At 41.5% G+C, this 22,660-nt stretch overlaps 1 protein-coding gene across 2 annotated transcripts in view; it reads left to right on the forward strand.

Moving 5' to 3' along the window:
* The first annotated feature begins 278 nt into the window (after positions 1-278).
* The window catches only part of WDR35 (WD repeat domain 35), a 37,070-nt gene continuing 14,688 nt past the window's right edge, over positions 279-22,660 (forward strand). Inside the window, exons 1-17 of one of the 2 annotated variants that reach the window (XM_081906046.1) lie at positions 279-692; positions 2,619-2,736; positions 3,684-3,755; positions 4,726-4,818; positions 6,135-6,263; positions 7,286-7,416; positions 7,996-8,161; positions 8,318-8,463; positions 8,951-9,076; positions 10,160-10,345; positions 11,255-11,287; positions 11,982-12,042; positions 14,848-14,992; positions 16,167-16,236; positions 16,485-16,538; positions 18,480-18,589; positions 21,084-21,294. In XM_081906046.1, coding sequence (XP_081762172.1) covers positions 669-692; positions 2,619-2,736; positions 3,684-3,755; positions 4,726-4,818; positions 6,135-6,263; positions 7,286-7,416; positions 7,996-8,161; positions 8,318-8,463; positions 8,951-9,076; positions 10,160-10,345; positions 11,255-11,287; positions 11,982-12,042; positions 14,848-14,992; positions 16,167-16,236; positions 16,485-16,538; positions 18,480-18,589; positions 21,084-21,294 — 1,875 coding nt within the window. In that variant the 5' untranslated portion in view covers positions 279-668. The remainder of the gene's footprint in view (positions 693-2,618; positions 2,737-3,683; positions 3,756-4,725; positions 4,819-6,134; positions 6,264-7,285; positions 7,417-7,995; positions 8,162-8,317; positions 8,464-8,950; positions 9,077-10,159; positions 10,346-11,254; positions 11,288-11,981; positions 12,043-14,847; positions 14,993-16,166; positions 16,237-16,484; positions 16,539-18,479; positions 18,590-21,083; positions 21,295-22,660) is intronic. The other variant, XM_081906047.1, reaches the window with a different exon arrangement.

The following is a 22,660-nucleotide window of genomic DNA, read 5'->3' on the forward strand; positions in this document are numbered from 1 at the left end:
TCTCGGCAGATCCTGCTCTGTTCCAGTAACAAGAAGCCGAAAGCACCAGCCTGAAGATGACGAGTGAGACCTCGTCGAAACGTCGCCTAGACACCCCAACTTTTACACGGGAAGACACCCGAGGACACCAAAACCTGCATATATATATATATATATATATATATATATATATACACACACACACACACACACACACACACCCCATAGCTTTAAATATATGGACTATATATATATGTATATATTTAAAAAAGAAGAGTTAACTCAGTCAGATGGGCGGCATATAAACAATGCATCGGTGTTATTGTTATTATTATTATTAGGGAAACCAGGGAGCAAAACAGTCGCGGGTTATGGAGGAGCAATGACGATTTTTTGGGTTTGTTGTTGCTTTGCCGCAGCGCGTACGAAGCCGCGGAATAGGCGAAGGCGAAGCGTGGACAAGGCTTGAAATGCCGCGGGAGACTTGGCTTTCCTTTCCTTTTTCTTGCTGTTGTTCTTAAACTTTATTTCCTTTCATTTCTCTTCTGACCCGGAAGCTTTTCTTCCCAGGCGGCGACAACGACGGCGGCGGGTTGCTAAGGCGAGCCAGGAGGCGCTAGGCCTCTGTTGCCATGGAGACGGCGGCGACAGCGCGCGTGTGAATCGATAGGAAGAAGACGCTCGGCAGGATGTTTGTCTACCTGAGCAAGAAGGTAAAGGCTTTCGTGTGATTTTTTTTGGGGGGGGCGGCTAAATTTGGGCGGGGGGGGGGTTAAAGCGGGGCTGCCTTGAAATCACACAAACACCCTCCGGACCTTCGGGGGGCGCATGGCGCATGCTCTAAAAGTTCACTTTCCTCCTAAAAAGTGCTTTTTTTTACCCCCGACCACGACCCTCCCCTTTGCCACCATCACTGCTTTCCCTCGCCTGCGCGTGTTGTTGTTTTCGGATTGCAGCCGGAAGAGATGCTCGTTTGTTGGTGGTAGAGGACACGTGTCTGAGCGCCTCACACGTGACGTCCGCCGCGCGTTTTCGTCGTCCGAGGGTTTAGACGCGAGTTGCGTGTAGGTCCCCAAACTTGTTTTCGGACTGCAGTCCCAATCCTAGGCATGATGGGAGTTGTAGCCCGAAAACAGCTGGAGAACCCAGGTTTGGGAAGCCCTGGTTGGGAACGTCTGAATGTGCACGCCAGGAGTAGTGGTTCCTAACCTTTTTTGGGCCATGCCCCACCTAAGCATCTCTAAAATCCTGATGCCTCCACTCTGTGACATATAATTTTTATTATTCAAAAAGTGAACTCCTACATTAACTGTTAATAACACATTCTCGAATTGCCCCCTCCCCAAATCAAATTGCCCCCTGTAGGGCATGTGCCCCACATTGAGAAGCACAGGCCAGGAGGAAAGCGAGACACAACCACAATAAGATCGCTTATTTTTTTTACACAGTTAAATTGTTTGTTGTTTTTATGAAAGGTGCTCAGCGCCATTGATCCTCATGGTGAATATTGTTACCTCGCTGTCATACCCTCCAACATTTCTCTGATGAAAATAAAGACATCATATTCAATAATAATAATTATATTTATACCCCACCCATCTGAGTGGCTTGTCCCAGCCACTCCAGGTGGTTCCCAACATATAAAAATAAAAAGCCTTCAGATGTCTTCTAAAACAGAGTTACAGTACTTATCTCTTTGGCTTCAGGGGACGGATGAATGTATGCATAACTCCATATCCTCCAGTATTTCTCTGATGAAAATAAGGACCACTTATGAAAAAGTGGGACATTCCAGGATCAAATCAGGAACTGGGACAGCTTCTGTAAATTCAGGGCTGTCCCTGGAAAATAGGGACACTTGGAGGGTCTGCTGTGTCAAAAAACAACAACAACAAATCCCCACCTCATTTAATTCCTCCAGACTGTGTCAGCTATTCCCTCTGGCCCATTAACTAATACAGCAAACCTTTCTGATACTGGAGCAACTTTTGAAGCTTTCAATAGTTTTTTTTTTTACCGCTTTTGGTGTTCTTTTCTCCTCTGTTTGACCCCCATGTTGCCCCAAAAACCTTTTCATTTCAGTCGTATAGCCTGAAAAGAACTTCTTACAGTTTATAAAGCTCTTTGAGGCAGGGGCCTGTCTTTTGCTTATACAGTTGTACCTTGGAAATCGAACGGAATCCGTTCCGGAAACGGAATCCGTTTGGAAACCAAAGCACGGCTTCCCATTGGCTGCAGGAAGCTCCTGCAGCCAATCAGAAGCCGCGTTGGATGTTCAGCTTCTGAAAATCATTCGAAAACTGGAAAACTCACTTCCAAGTTTCGATCGTTCAGAAGCTGATTTGTTCAGGAGCCAAGGCATTTGAGATCCAAGGTACGACTGTATTACCTTGTACACTGGAGAAGCGATGTGCATCATACCATACATTTAAAGCACCCCACCCTCCAAGAATGGGAATTGTTGTTTGTTAAGGTTGCTGGAAATTGTGGCACTGCAAAAAGGTAACTACTGTCCCAGGATTCTTGCCAGGGATGGGGTGTATGCGCTTTGAATTAATGACGCGCAACCGGTCCATATTTTGAGGTCAGCAATTTTGAACTTGGTTTCCATTTCCATTACGAAACCATCTTCCTTTCAGATCACAATTCCTGGCAATGTTCGGCTAAGATCTATTTCTTGGAGCAAGGACCAGGGCTATATAGCATGTGGGGGAGAAGATGGTCTGCTGAAAGTTTTAAAATTGGAGACAAAAACAGGTAAGTGACACTTCTGTTGTGCCTATCAGATATTTGAAAACATTTACTAGCATTGCATCAGTACAATCTGGTTCCCATTCTGTGGTGGCATATGATTGTCTCTCTTTAGCTCTGTAGCTGGTCTGTTAACTTGCTCCCTATATGGCCACATGACTGGTGCCAATGTTGTCACACTATCCTGATTTATTGTAGCAGTGCAATGCCCTTGATGTTTTGCTGCCACAGTGCAACGCACTCAATCTGATCTGACATTTTCATTGCGTGAAAGGCATACGGATGAGTGCAGTCAACCATTTTTCTGGTCCTGTGATGCGAACACTAGGGAATCCTATACAAACATGCAGAAAGTGGGTCCATGGGGGAAGTTTTGTGAGGCTCTAAGGCAGGGGTCAGCAAACTATTTCAGCAGGGGGCCGGTCCACTGTCCCTCAGACCTTGTGGGGGGCCGGACTATATTTTTTTTTGGGGGGGGATGAACGAATTCCTATGCCCCGCAAATAACCCAGAGATGCATTTTAAATAAAAGCACACATTCTACTCATGTAAAAACACGCTGATTCCTGGACCTTCTGCGGGCCGGATTTAGAAGGCGATTGGGCCGGATCCGGCCCCCGGACCATAGTTTGCCTACCCATGCTCTAAGGGGACTGTGGATAGGTTTGGTGAAGTGGAATTGTACATATTGATGGGATGGAGGGTGGGGAGAAGGGAAACGAGAAGGAGATGGGTGGGCAGCCCAGGCAAGCCATGGAGGAGCTCTAAGGAATTAGACTTTAGTCCACCTTTCCTCCACATTTTGCAGAGTTCTCCATCCCTGTATCTGATGGTTGGGGACCCCTGAGTATATGTGAATATGTTGTTAAGAACTGCAGAGGCTTTGTGCTACAGGGAGAATAATTTAGGATTCCAACCTTTGTTTTAAAATGATATTTAAACTTCTTTTTTAGATGAATCCAAAGCAAAGGGGCTTGCAGCACCTAGTAATCTCTCAATGAATCAAACACTGGAAGGTCACACTGGTGAGAGTCATTATGATCCTGTATTTAATATGCATTCATTATAGACTAGTTTAAAATTGCCCGCTGAATAAGGTGTTCAGAAACCGATGCACTTTCCATTGATATTTTTTCTCTATTAATTCATTTATGCAAGAAAACAAACATTAGAGTTCATTGTTTGGCATCTGCTACTGCATGTGAAATTATTGCAAATGAAGTAAAAATATATGTGCGGTACATTTTCGACATCATGTTTTCAGTTTAGATGGGGTACATTGTTAGATAAGCAAAGGCAAATATCAGCCACAGTTCTTCAAGATTTAAAAGATGTAATTGCCTGCATCAATTTATTTTTATTAAAATATTACATTAAATATATCACTAGGTTTGTAGTCTTTGTCCCTCCAATACACCCCTTTCCACCTGCAATTTCACATTTATTAGGTGTATATATAAATTGCTTATCATTTCAGCATGCCAAAGTGGTATAGAAGATTAACATGTTAAAATTATGCAAAGGGAAAAATAAGTGAAAAGCATCATGTAAAGGTCTTGAATCTAGCAAAGACTCTTGTGAGTGGACAAGGGAGAAGGTGAATTCCAGATTTCCCATACATCCCCAAAAATATGCTCAAAGACGTGACATATCTCCTTGGACCAATATAGGTAGAGGTGTTTGGAGCTCTAGTGGGAAGGAAAATTGGTAAATATTTTCTCCTTTTCATTTCTAGGAACCCTTGTTGTATCAAAGGCCCTTGCATTAAAAAAAATAACATATTCAGTGAATGGAATAACTCCACTGGATCCAAGTTATACTTTATTTCTTCATTATGCCCTATATTGCTTTGTTATTTATGAGCTCACAAATACTGTTATATTATTATGACTGATGTTTCTGGATAATGGATTTTTATGAATTAATAACATTTTAATTGTGTGTTATTAACAATATTGTTGTGATCCAATAATATACTCCTCTATAATTTTCTAGGTGCTGTGCAAGTAGTGACTTGGAATGAACAGTATCAGAAATTAACTAGCAGTGATGAGCATGGACTTATTATTGTGTGGATGCTGTATAAAGGTAGAGGATTTGTTGGAGATTGGCAGTAATATCACTGTGGTATCTCAAGTCTTTATTGTGCCTTTGTGAAATCGCAAATAATAGATGCCTTTGAGATTTATACAATGCTTTTCCAGGTTTTTAATTGCTGGTTACAAAGCCGCGAATAGCATTATTTAATGATTTTAAAAATTGTTCTAAATGCTTACCTTAATCAATTTATTCTTTAAAAAAAAACAATAATATTGAGTTGTAAGTTTTTCCATAACAGCTCAAAGAAGGAAAGCAAGTCAATTCACAATACAATTTTGCAAAGTCAGGCACATATATGTGTTTGGGAAGGGAAGGGAAGGGCAAGACTCAGGGAGAGCCCATAACTCTAAAAAGGGGTCCCAGATCTCAGAATAGTTGTGCTCTTTGCCCCTCCACAGAGAAAGTAGCTCTTCCATATGCTGCAATAAAGGAAGTTCCTCCAGCCAATGAGCTACTGGAGGGAGCTGTCCACTCCTTCCAGTGCTGTAAAGCCAGTCACTTAGCCACCAATAAAGAGCACAGGGCTGCTGGATTTATTCTTAAGTTTACTTCTTGCCTTTTTGCCCCTCTTCTCACCAACAGCATATCTGCCTTTTAGCCTACATGTGTTTTGTTCTGACAGGTTGCCATGTGTAGTAGAGCTGTTTGCTGGCATCATGTATAATCACAGCAGCTGATTTGCTTAGATTTTATTGTTTCATGGATTAAGCTTTCTTAAATTCATTGGAAGCTTGTGATTTTTAATAAAGTCAGTTTGAAATTTAGAGCGCTAAAACCGTCTTTTCCATAGAAAATTATTAGCTCTTTCCCCTCCAATTAAAAATAGTCTACCAATCATTTCTTATCTTCTTCCCTATAAATATGGGGGGGGGGCTGTGGGGGGATGATAATAATAATAATAATAATAATAATAATAATAATAATAATAATAATAATAATGGTAATTCTATTATTTGTATGCCACCCATCTGCCCCAGCCACTCTGGGCGGCTCACAACAGAATATTAAAAACATGATAAAACATTGATAGAAACATGATAAAACATCAAACATTAAAAACTTCCCAATACAGGGTTGCCTTCAGATGTCAAATAAGCTGTCAATCATGAAATAACCACAGATTTAAGTCATTATTTTTTATTCATTAGTAAATTATTTTAAAATATTTCTTACTATGATTTAACATGCTACCCACGTAATGTACAATGTTTTTGGCAGATAATTCCAACTGGTTTACTTCTAATAGTTCAGATGAAGTAAAGCAGTGTTGAAGGTGTAGCTGAACGTTTATTCTTTGGCTTTAGGTTCTTGGTATGAGGAAATGATCAACAACAGAAATAAATCTGTTGTTCGAAGTATGAGATGGAATGCTGATGGACAAAAAATTTGCATTATATATGAAGACGGTGCTGTAATTGTTGGTTCTGTGGATGGTAAAGTATCTCCTGTACTAAATAAAAGACTCTTATAGCATTGTTTGCAGTGAATATGATTCACAAACATTGCAGATGAATTTGCATTTGACTAAATTTGCTTTAATAGAATTGTGACTCCTGAAAATAATATTTTTGTTTGCCAAAATCTTATTGTTCTCCTTTTCAATTTGCAACTGCTGTGTTTATGATATCTGACCACAGAGATATGGGAGTGACAGCCAGTGATATCTGCCCCCTTGTACATTGGTACTTTAGGTCTCTCTCCTCCTTCCTTCCCCCATGTGCCCCCCAAATCTGGAATTTGAAGCAGATTTTCAACAGACACAGGGGGAAGGAGGAGAAGACCCACTGCAAGAGTGGATTCCTGTTTGTGCTACTTTAGAACTTACCCATTAGGTTTTTGTGCTCTGTATTTCTACATTTTTACATATGAAAATGAAAGCTAATAAAAATTGACTTAAATTCCCTGAGATAAAAGCATATTCTTTGTTTGGGGAATACTATATAAGCAGCAATTGAAATTAGGATATGCCTGTATGTCAGCTTACCCAATAATTTTAATACATGAATACAGTAATCTTTTTAATATGTCAAGTAGATTTATTGGAATGTATGATGATATGCAATTAGACTTGTGTATATAGCCTGCTAATGGTTGAACACATATACTATCAAAAGCATAGTAAAGCCATACTGTCATGTTTACAATGGTTTAGATTCTCATTTTGATTCCATGAATGGAACAGAACTGTGTTCATGGATTGTTTATATAACAATAGAAAAGAGAGAAGAATACACCTCTCTCTCTCTCTCTCTCTCTCTCTCTCTCTCTCTCTCTCTCTCTCTCTCTCTTCTCTCTCTCTCTCTCTCTCTCTCTCTCTCTCTCTCTCTCTCTTTTGCTGTGTATGTGTGCATGAGTTAACATTCATCATTTGAACTTTTGCAGTAGCGATCCTTTAGTATTTTAAGTGGCATAAATTTTAGTTGTAGGCTGTGTTGAACGTATTTTCTCTTAAAAGGGAATCGCATTTGGGGAAAGGATTTGAAAGTACAGCTCCATCATGTTGCATGGTCTCCAGATGGCAGGACTCTACTCTTTGGGATGGCAAATGGTGAAATACACATTTATGACAAGAATGGGACTTTTATGGTAAGTTCAGAAGTGTAAGAAGTATAATCTATTGGGTGCCTTAACTGTCTGGTTGATCTTGCAGTAGGGAAGATTTTTTTCTGCCTGATCTACACTGGTGCTGCATAAAGTCACTAGTGCTTATCCTTCTGTAATGACGTGCTTAAAAACTGTTCTGCAGTCACCGCAGGAATTGAAAACAGGAGCATGTAATGGTGTTTAATAGAGCACAAATACAGAGGCAGCTGGTTACAGCAACCAATGAAGGTGATTTAACTGAAGCCAGTGCTATTAACTTGGACAGAATGCCAACACTTTGACTTAATTGATATGTGGATTGCAGCCAGAGTTAGCTGCCTATTTATTCTTTCATTTGTTTATGTACTTCACTTTTGAAAAAAGTATCTTGGTTTGCATTGGTTTATATTTAAGCTAAGATTGGTTCTTCCATTCAGCAAACTTACTTGGGAGTAAAACCAATTCAATGCAGTGGGTCTTTCTTTCAAATAAACTTGCACAGCGTCAACCTGCACATCTGTTTAAGCCACTGGTGATAGTTTTGTCAAGTTCATTCTTACATATGTTAAATGGTCACTTTAGATGAAAATGAAGATGAACTGTTTGGTGAATGTAACTGGAGCATTCAGTATTGCTGGAATCCACTGGTACCCTGGAACGGAGGGCTACGTTGAGCCAGATTGTCCGTGCCTTGCTATTTGTTTTGACAATGGACGATGCCAAATAATGAGACATGAGAATGATCAAAGTAAGCACAACTTCCTGTTACTCATTGAAAGAAGCACTGTGAATTTAAGGCTTGGAGGTCTTGCTGGAGGGCAATGTAACTCAGATCCTTTTTCAGATAAGCTATTTGTAAGAGCTCGTGTCTGTAACATTTCTTTTCCAAACTTATAACCACCAGATCCTGTCTTAATTGACGCTGCTCTGAATGTCGTGACTCTCCAGTGGAACCACTGTGGAAATGTCCTGGCTATTGCAGGCTTCCAGAAAATAGCTGGACAAGATAAAGATATAAACGTGGTACAGTTCTACTCTCCATTTGGTGAGGTAAAAGCATTTATTTCATTTTCCTATTTCATCCGGTTGGCAAAAATTAAATATTAGCCCTCTCCATAAATGTTGCTTGTTCCTGTTTTTTAAGAATTTAATTTCAGGAGATACAGTATCAGAAATTACCTCTCTCTTTACGCAATCACTTTTTTATTGAAAGTTTTCAACATAATAAACAATAAAAGCCAAACTAAGCTAAGAGAGAGAGAGAGATAGAAGCCAAAAAAAGAAGAGGAGAAAAGAGAAAACAAAAAGGAAAGGGGGGGATGCCAAGCTCTTTATCACAGTTATACCCATATTCCACACAAATTACCTCTCTCAAGGCATCCTATTAGATTGGCAAGAAGGCCCAGGCCTTCTTGAGTTCATGTACACCTTTCTTCCAGTCATACCTGCAAAATATATTGTGCAGTATATTCAGTTATGCCCCAATTGGAAGTCCTGCAGATACCATGTAACCAATGAATGGATGGTGTCGTTTCAGCATTTGCGTACCCTGAAGGTTCCAGGCAAACAAGTTTCAGCTCTGTCTTGGGAAGGAGGAGGCTTAAAAATATCGCTAGCCGTTGACCAATGCATTTATTTTGCAAATATCCGGCCAGACTATAAGGTAAGTAGCTGCAGAATGCCACTTTCACTGGAAGGCTTACAGCCCCATTTGCAAGCACTACTGAAAGAGAAGCCTAGAATTATGAGATTAAAATGAATCATCTCTTTGGGATATCACAACACCTCAGAGACCACCTCTCCCCGTCTGAGGCCCTTCTTCATGTGCCTCTTCCATGAGAAGTCCAGAGAGTGGCAACATGAGGATGGGTTTTTTCTGAAGTGGTTCCACGATTGTGGAATGATCTCTCCAGAGAGGCTCGCCTGCCACCCTTGTTACATATCTTTAGGTGCCAGGCAAGAACATTCCTCTTCTCCCAGTGTGGTGTAGTGGTTAAGAGCGGTGGACTCGTAATCTAGTGAACTGGGTTCAATTCCCCGCTCCTCCACATGCAGCTGCTGGGTGACCTTGGGCTAGTCATACTTCTCTGAAGTCTCTCAGCCCCACTCACCTCACAGAGTGTTTGTTGTGGGGGAAGAAGGGAAAGGAGAATGTTAGCTGCTTTGAGACTCCTTTGGGAGGTGATAAAGTGGGATATCAAATCCAAACTCCTCCTCCTCCTCCTCTTCTTCTTCTTCTTCCTCTTCCCAGCCTTTTGGTTAATTAAGCAACCTATGGCCTTTTAAACTGAGGTGGGTGGGGTGTAATTGGTTGTTTTTTTTGTTATTGTGGTATGTATTTTTGTGCTTTTGTATTGTAAACTGCCAAGTGAACTTTGAATGAAGGGCAGTATAGAAATTGATATAGAAAAATAATTACCATTATAACAGCAGCTTTTCACCATGTCCATTAGAGTTAGTTATATTCTCTTGAGGAGAATAGTAATGGTGAGTGGAAGGTCTCTACATTATATTTTCTATATGTTACTCTATACCAGGGTTTCCCAAACCTGGGTCTCCAGCTGTTTTTGGACTACAACTCCCATCATCCCTAGCTAGCAGGAGCAGTGGTCAGGGATGATGGGAATTGTAGTCCTCAAAAAAGTCTGGGAACCCAAGTTTGGGAAACCCTGCTCTACACTATGAATGATGTTTTTATATGTTACTCTCTACTATGAATAACGAATAAAGTTTTCTTTGTTGACAGTGGGGTTATTGCACTAATACAGTGGTTTACGCATATACCCGACCTGATCGTCCAGAGTACTGTGTGGTCTTCTGGGACATAAAAAACAATGAAAAGTATTTGAAATATGTCAAGAGTCTGATTTCCATTACAACCTGTGGAGACTTCTGCATTTTGGCAACCAAAGCCGATGAAAATCAACTTCAGGTATCCCTAGTTACCTTATAACTCTTGCTGATTCACTTTGAATTAGAAAATGGAACAGTTAATTTGTTTGCAGTGCCCTGATAGATGGTCCACTCGTTACCATTTCAGTTCCCTTCAAAGACAAAGGAATTTAACATTATCCTTGTGGCAAGAACGAGTTAGAAGCTGTAGTTGAAAGCTCTGCTGCATGTAGATCTTCAAAGCACTGATTGTTGTTGTTGTTGTTATTTCTAAAGTATCAACAACATCAGGAAATTCTGCCTAGAACATAAAATAAACAACAGTAAAACCCTGTCAGCAGGCTTATTTTCAAAACAGGTGGGGAATGTTTTTGGCCCCCAATTCATTGTCCAACCCACCAGTCACAGTCCCTTGTACAGAGTTCTCAAGAACGAGAACCACAATGCAAGGCGTGTTGCCAGCCCTATGCTTTGCAAGCTTTCCTGCGCTGATCCTTTCAACTTCTGATGTTGGTACAGGGAAGCTTACAGATCTCTTTTTGAAATGAGATGCAGTTAGGAAGGGCCAGTGCTTTTTTCTTAAAATGTTTACAGGTGCTCTCATTTTGACTCAAGAATATCACAATTTTATAGTTCAAATGGGGGGGGGGGGAATAAATACAGCAGATGGACAAAAGTACGAAGATTCACAAAATGTTTAGTGGTATGTATACCCCTGTGTCCCTCCAGGAAAAAAAGCACTGGGAAGGACATAGAGCAAAATGCTAAGGTGCAAGTAATTTTTTCTACATCACTGTTGATAATTTGGAAGCCTATCTGTATGGAAGAAATCCAACAGCCTTGCTTTTTCTTTTCGCTGTTACATACAATATACTTAGTTTAATTGGTATTCTTTTATATGCCAAAGGAATTAATTATTTCCCATATCTCTTGTACAATGCTTACAAAGGAGGAGCATGAAACTGACTCTCTTGGTGCAATGGTAAAGCAATTCTTTTATATGCTGCTTTAATGGGTGGCTTATATGGGTATGATATGATTTACCATTTAGGTATATGTAATCAGAACCCATTACATTGAATTATAATTTCTGGAACTGCCCCTTTAGATCCGTGCTGTTTCACAGAGAGTGATAGTATATTTGACCTTCTTTGAATGACATATACGCCCCCCAAATACTATATTGGGTTCAGAAACCTCACTGAACAGACGACATGAATTTTACTTAGTTGTGACGAACTTTTCATATTGATTTCAATGGGATCCAAGTTCAAGTAATCTAGACCCAACTCATTGATTAGTCAAAGGGATTCAGTAGTGCTTTCTAACATAATATTTTGTGCTTTGCCCTTTCATAAGCAGTGGCATTTTGTTGCAAAGGGGTGGTTTCCTTGTTGTGGTGGTGGTTTTAGTTGAAAGGAATTTAGCTTGATACTAATGAAACATGAGTTCTTGTTCCTTGCTTTTCTCCTTAAAAATGATTTTAAAATATTATATTAACTTGTTATGCAATCATAAATCTTGGATGTATTTCCTTACCTAATCTATATGGGCTCCTTTGGGAGGATACAGATTTAAATAATAATATATAAGCTGGGTTCAATATAATTTGAGTTGCCAAACATAGTGGATTACATGTTTTGCTTTGACAGTTATGTGTTTATATTTTTCCATAGTATGTACTTGTTCTCTGCAATTCCATTGGTACTCCTCTGGATCCAAAATATATTGACATTGGTAAGCAGATGTTCAGAGTTTTATTGTATTCATTATACCTCTTGAGCCTTTGCCCCAAATCATTTTGGGGCAATCCAATGCAATGGCAATCCAAAATGGCTAACTACTACTACTTATGTGACAGAGCTGGCAAACTCTTTGCTGTTTAGTGTCTTGAAATGTTAGCAAACTGTGACAGAAGTAGGTCTACCTACTACTGCCATTTTAGTATGGCTTACTACGTCCACTTCTTTTGAAACTAATTGCAAAAGTGACTGTGGGCTGGATACAGACATATGTTGTTCCCTTTGATTGCAGAAGGGATTCTCATTCAGCGGAAGGGAGGGAGGTGATTTTCACACACAAAAATTCCCCAGGAAGCCCCCTCCCTCCACTACCTCCCACACTGTTATAGGGCATCCTTCAGCCTTTATGGGGGGTTTCGGGGGGGATCCCACCTTCTGCCCATGGGAGCATCCCATAAGTGGAACTGTGCTCGTGTTTAGTCTAGATCCAGTTCCTTGTTAATTGATATTTCTGTTCAGAATGCCAGCTGCATCAGGTAGGAATGGGATTTTAAGCTGCTATTTTATGGACAAAGCATAGTGATTTGTAGCCAGTGCTGTCCAGTGCAGACAAAGGCAATTTGATCCAGAAGTGCTTCTGTTACCAGAATGTGGATAGCGGTGATTTTGTGATTCCCACCAGCACCAGCTTCCATGCTGTTCCAAAAGGTTGCCCAATGGGGCGGTTCATAAAAAACCTTAAAAAAAAAAAAGCCTGCTCCAAAGGTCTTAACTTACTACACTAGGGATTATATAGCTATATCTGAAATTTCATGCATATCAGTTAATACATGGGTAGGCAAACTAAGGCCTGGGGGCCGGATTCGGCCCAATCGCCTTCTAAATCCGGCCCGCAGATGGTCCAGGAGTCAGCGTGTTTTTACATGAGTAGAATGTGTGCTTTTATTTAAAATTCATCATTGGGTTATTTGTGGGACATAGGAATTCGTTCATTTCCCCCAAAAAATATAGTCCAGCCCCCCACAAGGTCTGATGGGCAGTGGACTGGCCCCCTTCTGAAAAAGTTTGCTGACCCCTGAGTTAATATCTTGACGCTGCTCCACTGAAAAGCATTGGGTGTTTTTTTGAAAATGCCTGCTCCAAAAGTTTTATCTTACTACACTACGGATTATATAGCTATATCTGAAATTTCATGCATATCAGTTAATATATTGACCCTCCTCCACAAAAATAGCTGTTTACTTGGCCATTTTCCTATGTCATGAAAGCTGAAATTTCAGTTCAGTAGAGCAGGATCAAGATATTAACTGATATGCATGAAACTTCATAGTCATTCTGTCTGAGGCTGATGTGAGTTGGAGTCCAACAACATCTGGAAGGCCACAGGTTCCCCATTCCCACACCACATCGGAACATCTGTGCATGTGATATAAACATATTTGCTCTTTTCAAAAGTGCCGATCACGGTCATTTTTCAAAGGACCCACGCATCTGCTGTTTTATTAGGTATATTGTGAATCGTTCTGGCTTTTGCAAATGTCACTAAAGCAGGCACACTTTATTCATGCAATTCCAATCTTCAAAAACTGTTTAATTTCCAGGTTCCAGTCAAGTACTTGAGCCCAATTTGCAACTGCCTTTCCTTATCAAGTTCCAATTATTTTTAATTATGCATTTGCATGCAGGTTCATCAAAGGCTAATATTTGACAGTTTTCAATGGGAGGCTTTTAAAATGTATTTACCATACTAGCTGCTTCTAACAACAGAGTTTGGTAGGCAGAGTAGAAGCATAGTTCCCACTTAACGTTTCTCAATTTCAGTGTTCTATTGCTCATTGGTTATTTCTGCCATAGATATTAAACTATCAAAACGACAGGTAGATAAAGCTCAACAGAGATTGTTGATTGCACTGTTTATAGTTGGTGGTAGATGTTAGAGCAGCACAATAGAAAGAATCACACTTCAGAGTATCTTGTTACTTACTGTAGTATCATTGATCTTACCTGTCATTTGTTTTTGTTGCTGTCATTTATTATTATTAGATAATTTATAGCCCATTGTTCCTCCCAAAAAGCATACACGCTGTAATGGAATGGGGGATATGTGGCTCTCCGGATGCCATTTGACTACAGCTCCCATCAGTCCCAGCTAGCATGGCCAGGGATCAGGGATTCTGGGAGTTGCAGTCCAACAACATCTAGGAAGACCATAGACTCTCCATAGACTTTGTGCCCCAAATCCAGTGAAGTGGGGTGGAGATTTCCACTGCTACCATTTTCTGCCGAAAACTTTCCATTATTAGGAATGCATTGTTTTGTAAAATTAACAGCATAATGAATACAAAACAAGTAGGGGAATCGAAATGGATCTAATGATAATTCTAAAATCAAAGTTTTTAAAGACAATTAACTATAGGAAGCACATGTATTATGAAATAAATAAGAAATGTATACTTGAGTGTGCCAGCACCTATTCTCTGGAAATTCCCTGCACATTTTGTGTTCAGCACATATAGATCTTTGAACCAGGCCATGAGATTTGTGTTGTTTTTCTTATACCTGACAATGACACCCAAGGGTAGCCAGTTTCAGTTGTTTCCGGACTACAGCTCCCGTCATCTCTGACCATTGGCCCTGCTTGCTGAGGCTGATGGGAGTTTTACTACACCACCACCTTCAGGTTGACTACCTGCATATTGGCTGCTCATGTACGCAACCTACTTCTTATCTTGGTCTAAATAAGATTGCACCATTCAACGGACCTATTCAATTTGTGCTTCTTGTTTGGATTTTATAATAGCACCACTGTTCGTTATCATGACCAAAACCCAGGTGATTGCAGCTTCAAAGGAAGCATTTTATATCTGGCAGTATCGCGTGGACAAGAAGCTCACTGCAATGGAAATTAATCAGGTGGCACGAACTAGAAAAGAGGGCAAAGAGAGGTTTGTACTTCGATTTTGCAGCTTCTTTTCCTGTGCTATGTTGTTTAACTCCTAGCATGATCTCTGTGACATTTGATTTGCAAGCAGATTCATAAAATAGTTGCTTTGTGAATAATTAATTTGTAAATAATATCTGCCTGTATCCCAAGCAGTGGGACGCGGGTGGCGCTGTGGGTTAAACCACAGAGCCTAGGACTTGCCGATCAGAAGGTTGGCGGTTCGAATCCCCTCGACGGGGTGAGCTCCTGTTGCTTGGTCCGTGTTCCTGCCAACCTAGCAGTTCAAAAGCACGTCAAAACGCAAGTAGATAAATAGGTACCACTCCGGCGAGAAGGTAAACGCCGTTTCCGTGTGCTGCTCTGGTTTGCCAGAAGCGACTTAGTCATGCCGGCCACATGACCCGGAAGCTGCACACCGGCTCCCTCGGCCAATAAAGTGAGATGAATGCCGCAACCCCAGAGTTGGCTACGACTGGACCTAATGGTCAGGGGTCCCTTTACCTTTATATCCCAGGCAGGAAGGGACTAACATCTCTTATTCAGCATGCCAAATATTCTTCATAGCTCATTCACTGTAACTGCGTCTGGGACCCTTATTTACACCAAGGGATTCTCTTCTTTAATGTCATTCAGATCTTTCATGGCCCAGCTTTTTTATCTGTTTCTACAATGCTGTGTATTGGATCCTAAGATAAGTTAGCTTAATGGAGTTCATAGAAGGAAAGTTTCCCATCTACTTGTCTTAGGACCCAAGCCTACATTTTTGTGTCATACCTGGAATAATAATGGGAAGTTTGGATTATTTTGCTTTGAGAATTTCTCTCAATCAAATTGCTATATTTCATTTCAGTCTGGCACCCCACTACCTCCAAAATCCAATCCTCCTTCTGTGTAGTATTTTCCTGCTTGCAAGATTGCACTGGAGGACGTGCTCTAGACAGAATGACTCCCCACTCTGGGTTTTATTCTTACAGACAGGTTCTTCAGAACCTTTTGCCTTCCTCAACCCTATAACCACACTTTTAAAACCCTCCTGCATCAAGAACAACCACAGGAAAACACACACACACATTTGGGAAACGAAACATCATGTGCAGTATGTAAAGTGCAAGCCCTAAAAAAAATCCCTGTACTTCAGAGGGTACCAATTTCCTTTTTTCTATTTTTCCTTTCAGGATTTATCATGTAGATGATACCCCTTCTGGAGCAGGTGATGGAGTACTTGATTATGCAAAAGCTTTACAAGTAAGTTCTTACCAGAATCTTGTTTTGCCAATCTGTGAGGAGAGCCGTTTTGAGTTGTTGTTTATAATCTGAAAGTGCATTAGATTTCTTCTGATTATTTTTTTTTAATTGCTCGATCATACAACTAAAAAAAACTACTTTCCCTTCAAAATGTTACCATATTCTTGCTAGCGATTTCGCTCTGCACCTCTGTTTCAAAGAATAAAACTGCTTTTGGTGATTAAACTTGACATCTGATATGGTTTCAGGGAACGAGGGATCCGATTTGTGCAATAACAGCATCTGATAAGACACTTATTATTGTAAGTACCAAATGTGCTGTTTATTTTAATTCATTTATTTATTTAACAATATTTGCATATTCTTTTCCAAGCACACATGGTTGTCTTAACACTGCACAAGAATAACCTTAGATTTATAGCTGGACGATATTGCCCTTGCCCTGCTGAATCTAAAAGGCTATACCCACTAGCACACCTCTGGCTACTCTTGCTGCTGTTGTTCACTGGGAGGTAGAGAGGGAAGCCGAACCTTGGAAGCCGAACGCCTTGGCTCCCAAGCGATCGAAACCTGTAAGTGAGTGTTCTGGTCTTCGAACAATTTTTGGAATGTCCGGTGTGGCTTTCGCAGCCAATCGGAAGCCAAGCTTTGGATTTCAAATGGTTCTGGGAGTCAAATGGGCTGCTGGAACGCATTCTGTTCAAAAACCAAGGTACCACTGTATGCATCCCTCTCTGCTACCTGCTGGTAAACAGCAGTGATACGACCTACTGGAGGTCAGGTGAGTGTCGCTGCCTCACTAAGTTGTTCTCTACTGACTATGCTTCAGGGCATACAGGAGAAGGTGCCAAACAGGAGATAAGCTGATTCTAGTCTCAGGCACAAAAGATTATATACAAGCAGCAGCCGCAGCAATCCCTAGTCTTGTAGTAAGGTTAAAGCTTACTGGGAAATGATATATAATGAATTGAAAAGGATGTTTAAAATAACCTTTGTAAAAAAAAAAAAAAATCCAGAAGCTTTTCTTTTGGGAATTATAGGGACAGAACTATCTAAATTGTATAGAAATTTATTTATGTATGCGACTACAGCAACAAGAATGCTACTCGCCCCAAAATGGAAAGAAGCAGAAGTCCCAGCAAAGGAAGAATGGATACAAAACTTATGGAATATGCAGAAATGGCAAAACTTACCGGAAGAATAAGAAATCAAGATAACAAACTTTTTATAAAAGAATGGAAATGTTTTATTGAATATTTGCAGATAAATTGCAAACATAAAAACATTGGCAGGATTATTGTAATAACCTGCAGTTTCATAGGAGTATATATTTAAAGTAGATAATTAAATTAGCAAATTAAATGAATTTGGATATGCAAAAGATATTTAAAAATTAATTTAAGGAACTGCAGAAAGGGGGAAGGAAGTCAACCTTTGAAATGTTAAAGTGATTGTAGAATTAATGAAATGTATAAATTTGAAAAGTATAAATAAAAACTTTTGTAAAAAATGAAGCCAAGGGCTTCAAGCATGAAAGCAAAGATTTGGTTGTTGACATGTGGACACGAAACCTCATGCAACACTGGGGAAGTGAGTGCCCGCAAAGAATTTCTTTTGCTGTTTTTTGAAAGGGCAAACCTCAACAATAACCTGTGAGAGGGAGGCAGATCACTCTATTCCTCCTCCTCCAGCTTCTCTCATGCACCCCAATCTATAGGAACAGCTGAGCAGTGAGGAAAAAGGGGTGGGGCGTCCAATGTGTGGCCAAGTCCCCTTTCTCTCCACTGCTCAGCGATTCCTGCTCAGCCGCAGCAATTTCAAATGGACGGAGGGAAAGAGGAAGTCAAACTTTGAAACTTTCCAATGGGGGTTGGACTCAGTGGCGTAGCGTGGGGGGTGCAGGGGGGGCCGGCCACACCAGGCGCAACATCTGGGGGTTAGGGGGCGCAAGTCCACGAGTTAGGGGGCGCAAATCCATGGGTTAGGGGGCGCAAATCCACGGGTTAGGGGGCACAAATTACTTGCCTTGCCCCGGGTGTTGACAACCCACGCTACGCCACTGGTTGGACTAGAGAACCCTCATGGTCCCTTCCAGCTCTCCAGTTTTATTACTCTCCCAAGCCTTTGGCTTATTCAGTTGATAAGACTACATACAGGTTGCTTACCTGTGGCTTAGTCCAGCACATAAAGAAAGGTGTGTTATGCTCATATTTCCTCGCTTCTCAAAAGTTGTTTTTCTCTAGGGACGAGAATCTGGCACCATTCAGAGTTACAGGCTCCCCAACGTTGGTTTGATTCGGAAGTATCTCCTCAACTGCCGGCCTTATCAAATGTCTCTGAATTGCACCTCCAGGTAAGACAAAGGTTTGGCTGTAAAATATATTCTCAACTTTGAGATGCAATCTTTAGCAATTCGGATACATTCTGTTAGTTGAAATATTAAACATTATTCTAGGAGGCTGAATTTTACATGTTATATTGGAGATAATGGGACGCGGGTGGCGCTGTGGGTTAAACCACGGAGCCTAGGGCTTGCCAATCAGAAGGTTGGCAGTTTGAATCCCCGCGACGGGGTGAGCTCCGTTTCTCGGTCCCTGCTCCTGCCAACCTAGCAGTTCGAAAGCATGTCAAAGTGCAAGTAGATAAATAGGTACCGCTCCGGTGGGAAGGTAAACGGAGTTTCCGTGCGCTGCTCTGGCTTGCCAGAAGCGGCTTAGTCGTGCTGGCCACATGACCCGGAAGCTGTACGCCGGCTCCCTTGGCCAATAAAGCAAGATGAGCGCCGCAACCCCAGAGTCTGCCACGACTGGACCTAATGGTCAGGGGTCCCTTTACCTTTAGCTTAGTGGAGACAATGAGTAGTATTTAACCATCCCATCCCATCAATGCAAGGATTTCTGCTTGTGCAATGAGCCATCTCCCCACCCCCCACTCCACCCTTGCCTTCCCAAATCTGCTCCAAAGGGTTGGGGGAAAACCCTTAGAACAGATTTGGGGGTGAACAGGGAGAGGATGGGAGAGAACATTGCAGTGCACAGGCAGAAATTCTTGCACTGATGGAATGTTCACAGAGCACTATGTTGGATACAACCCAAGGCTTTTAATAGACAGGGGGAAAGTGTGAAAAATTAACTGAAAGTGGGGTGGGTTCAGGCAGACAATGATATTGAGAGAAGGTCTTCCCTTCCTCATACAGTGGGACCTTGGTTTTTGAGCGCCTCAGAAGCCAAACGCCAAAAACCTGGAAGTAATTGCTTCTGTTTTCGAACACGCCTCGGAGGTTGAACAGCTTCCCCTGTGTGTTTTTCCATTTTCTCAATGGATTTTGTTGACCACCCATTGCTTCTCGCTTGTGGAACATTTCCGAAATCAAATGGTCTTCCCGAACGGATCACGTTCGGAAACCGAGGTTCCACTGTATTAGCATTCTGCTCTAGTAATTTCCAGATTGGATTATTACAGTGTCTTCTACGCCATGTTGCCTTTGAAGATGGTTTGGAAACTTCCAAGTGGTCCAAAACGCAGCAGCCAGATTATTGGCTGGGATTGCTTTTTGAACTCATATCAATCCATTCTGAAACAGATGCCTGAGCTGCCAGTTTATTTCCAGGCCCAATTCACAGTGCTCATCTTAGCATTCAAAACCCTAAAGACTTAGGACACAAAGATCTGAAAGGCCACCTCATTCCAGACAGATCCTCCCAGGTGTTAAGGGTAGTTCTACCCCCCTCAAAAGGTGGGGTGGGGTGGGAGAGGCCATTTTCTGTGGCAGCCCCTAGATTGTGGAATTGTCTGACTTCTTTATTCTACAGCTTTCAGAGAATGGTGAAGATTTGCCTCTTTGCCCTGGCCTTTGACACCTGAGATGTGTGTCTTCAGGGCTCATCCTCTTTTTGTAAATATAATAGCTGATAACTGGTTTGTAATTCTGAATTTTAAATTGCTCCGACCTGTTCTGGGACCTGCTAGAGAAGGGTGTATTATAAATTTTAATTATCATTATTACTTTGATGTTGAAAGAAATGCCAATTTAGGAATTCAGTGTTTACCTGATAATATGTAGTTCTACCTATGCTATTTGTGGTTGAGATTCTGGTTTAAGAAATACAGTGGACCCTCTGGATATGAATTTAATTCAGGGGTCAGTGTACCCCTCGAAAAATCTGTATCCAGAGGCGCCGCTTCTGCACATGGGCGCGTGTAATGGGAATTAGGGTTGCTCGTGCGTAAGTTGCCTCTACTCTTGGCAAAGTTGCCTGGTTAAACCTTTCCCTGGCTGCACAGCCCTTACTCCGCGGCTGTGTCAGTCACTGGCAGAATCCGTCAGTGGGCGTTTCCTGAACTTCTTCCAGCATAAAAGTTCTTTGACGCCAAGTCTCCGCCTAGCCTCCCTGCATGGAAGTCTTCTGCGCAGGGTGGGCGTGGGCAGCGGAGGACCTGTGCTCTCCCCGCTAGTTTCTGTGGAAGAGTCCTGGAGACATCTCTCCGAAGCCCTCCCCTGCTCCCCTTTCTTCCTGGTGTCACGCTGATTTCCTTCCTCAGTGGATGAGTTCCCTCTCTCCCTGCTGGGCCCTTCTCCGGCATCGCTGGAGAGCCTTACCTCCACTCCTGGCTCCGATGCCAGTTCCCTGACAGTGCGGCTTGATAAAGCGCTTCTGCGCATGCGCGAGCAGTGAAACCCAGAAAAATACTTCTGGATTTGCCGCTTTCGCAACCTGAAGTTTACGCTACTCGAAAGTAACATAACCCAAGGGTCTACTGTACCTTCACGGTAAACCATTTCAAATCTGAGACAGAACGTTGATAAAGGACTATTTTGTTTTCATTCATTCTTCCTTCATTTTCAGCCGTCTTGCTATCATAGACATGTTAGGAATGCTGATTTTCTTTGACTTGGACACCCGAATAACAGACAGTTCAGGAAGCCAAGCAGTAGGTGAACAACTCAAACTGGAACGCAAAGATGTTTGGGATATGAAATGGGCCAGAGATAATCCAGAGTTATTTGCCATGATGGAGAAAACAAGAATGTATGTGTTCAGAAACCTGGATCCTGAGGTACAGCAACAAACAATAATGAAATACAAATATTTTAATTGGGAGTCCACAATCTCCCATTGCATCTTTTGGGGCTGGAATAGGAGGAAGGCAGTTGGCGAGGTTCTCTGCAGATCCACCTAGAGATCATATGTTCTTCTAGCACATTGTTTGTCATATATATTCCTTGGTTGATTGACTTAGGAGTTTGGGTCAAGCTGGAAGCAAAGTGAAAATAGGTGGAAATTCAACAGGGATTAAGGGAACAAAGTGATTTTTGGGGTGGGATGACTCTCCCTCTTCCCTCCACACCACCTTGCTCCTTGTGGAGCCATTGGATCATTACGGTGGAACAACTACATAAGTAGTAGTAAAAATACTGGGTCACACCAAAGTTTCATCTAGTCCAATATTCTGTCTCTAGGAGTGGCTAGACAGGACCCTCTGGAAGCTTTCAAGCAGAGTATTATATATTTATTATTGAATTATCACCATCATCATCATTTATACAAAATGATCCCACTTCTCACCATCCTGGTCTCAAATCAGCTTAAAAGGATAAAAAAGAAAAGAAATGCAACATACAAAATTTGAAACGTAAATTAAACCTCAGAAAAAGGAAACAAAAGAAAATCAGAAAATTTTAAAACAGCAAAGAAGCATTCATGATGTGAAGACTTCCTGAAATAAAATGGTTTTTAGCCAGGCATCTGAAACTCATCATGGACTGTGAATATCCGGCTTCTTACTAGTGGGAGGGAGTTCCGCAGAATTGGGCCCACAATACTGAAGGCATGACTTCTCATTGACCCATGTTATGCTTCTGGTCCCTGGGGAAACCACTCATAATGAAGGTGATGGGCATCCCTATTACTGATCCCAAGCACCTAGTATTTAAAGATGGTTGTTATTGTTACTATTTTATTTGAACCCTACTCATCTGACTGATTTTCTCCAGCCACTCTGGGCAGCTTCCAGCAGATATAAGAACACAATAAAATACCAAACATTAAAAATTAAAATTTTCCCTATACATGACTGCCTTCAGATGTCTTCTGAAAGTTGTATAGTTGTTTATCTCCTTGTCATCTGGTGGGAGGGTGTTCCACAGGGCGGGTGCCACTGCTGAGGAGACCCTCTGCCTGGTTCCCTGTAGCTTCATTTCTCACAGGGAGGGAACTGCCAGAAGGCCCTTGGCGCTGGACCTCAGTGTCCAAGCTAGACAACTGAGGTAGAGACGCTCCTTCAGGTATACAAGGCCGAGGCAATTTAGAGCTTTAAAGGTCAGCACCAGCACTTTGAGTTGTGCTTGGAAACATACTGTGAACCAATGTAGATTCTTTAGGACCGATGTTATATGGTCACCAGTCTAGCTGCCACCAGATGT

This window comes from Podarcis melisellensis (genome assembly GCF_964234715.1).
Source record: "Podarcis melisellensis genome assembly, chromosome: 3".
Taxonomy (NCBI): Eukaryota; Metazoa; Chordata; class Lepidosauria; order Squamata; family Lacertidae; genus Podarcis; species Podarcis melisellensis.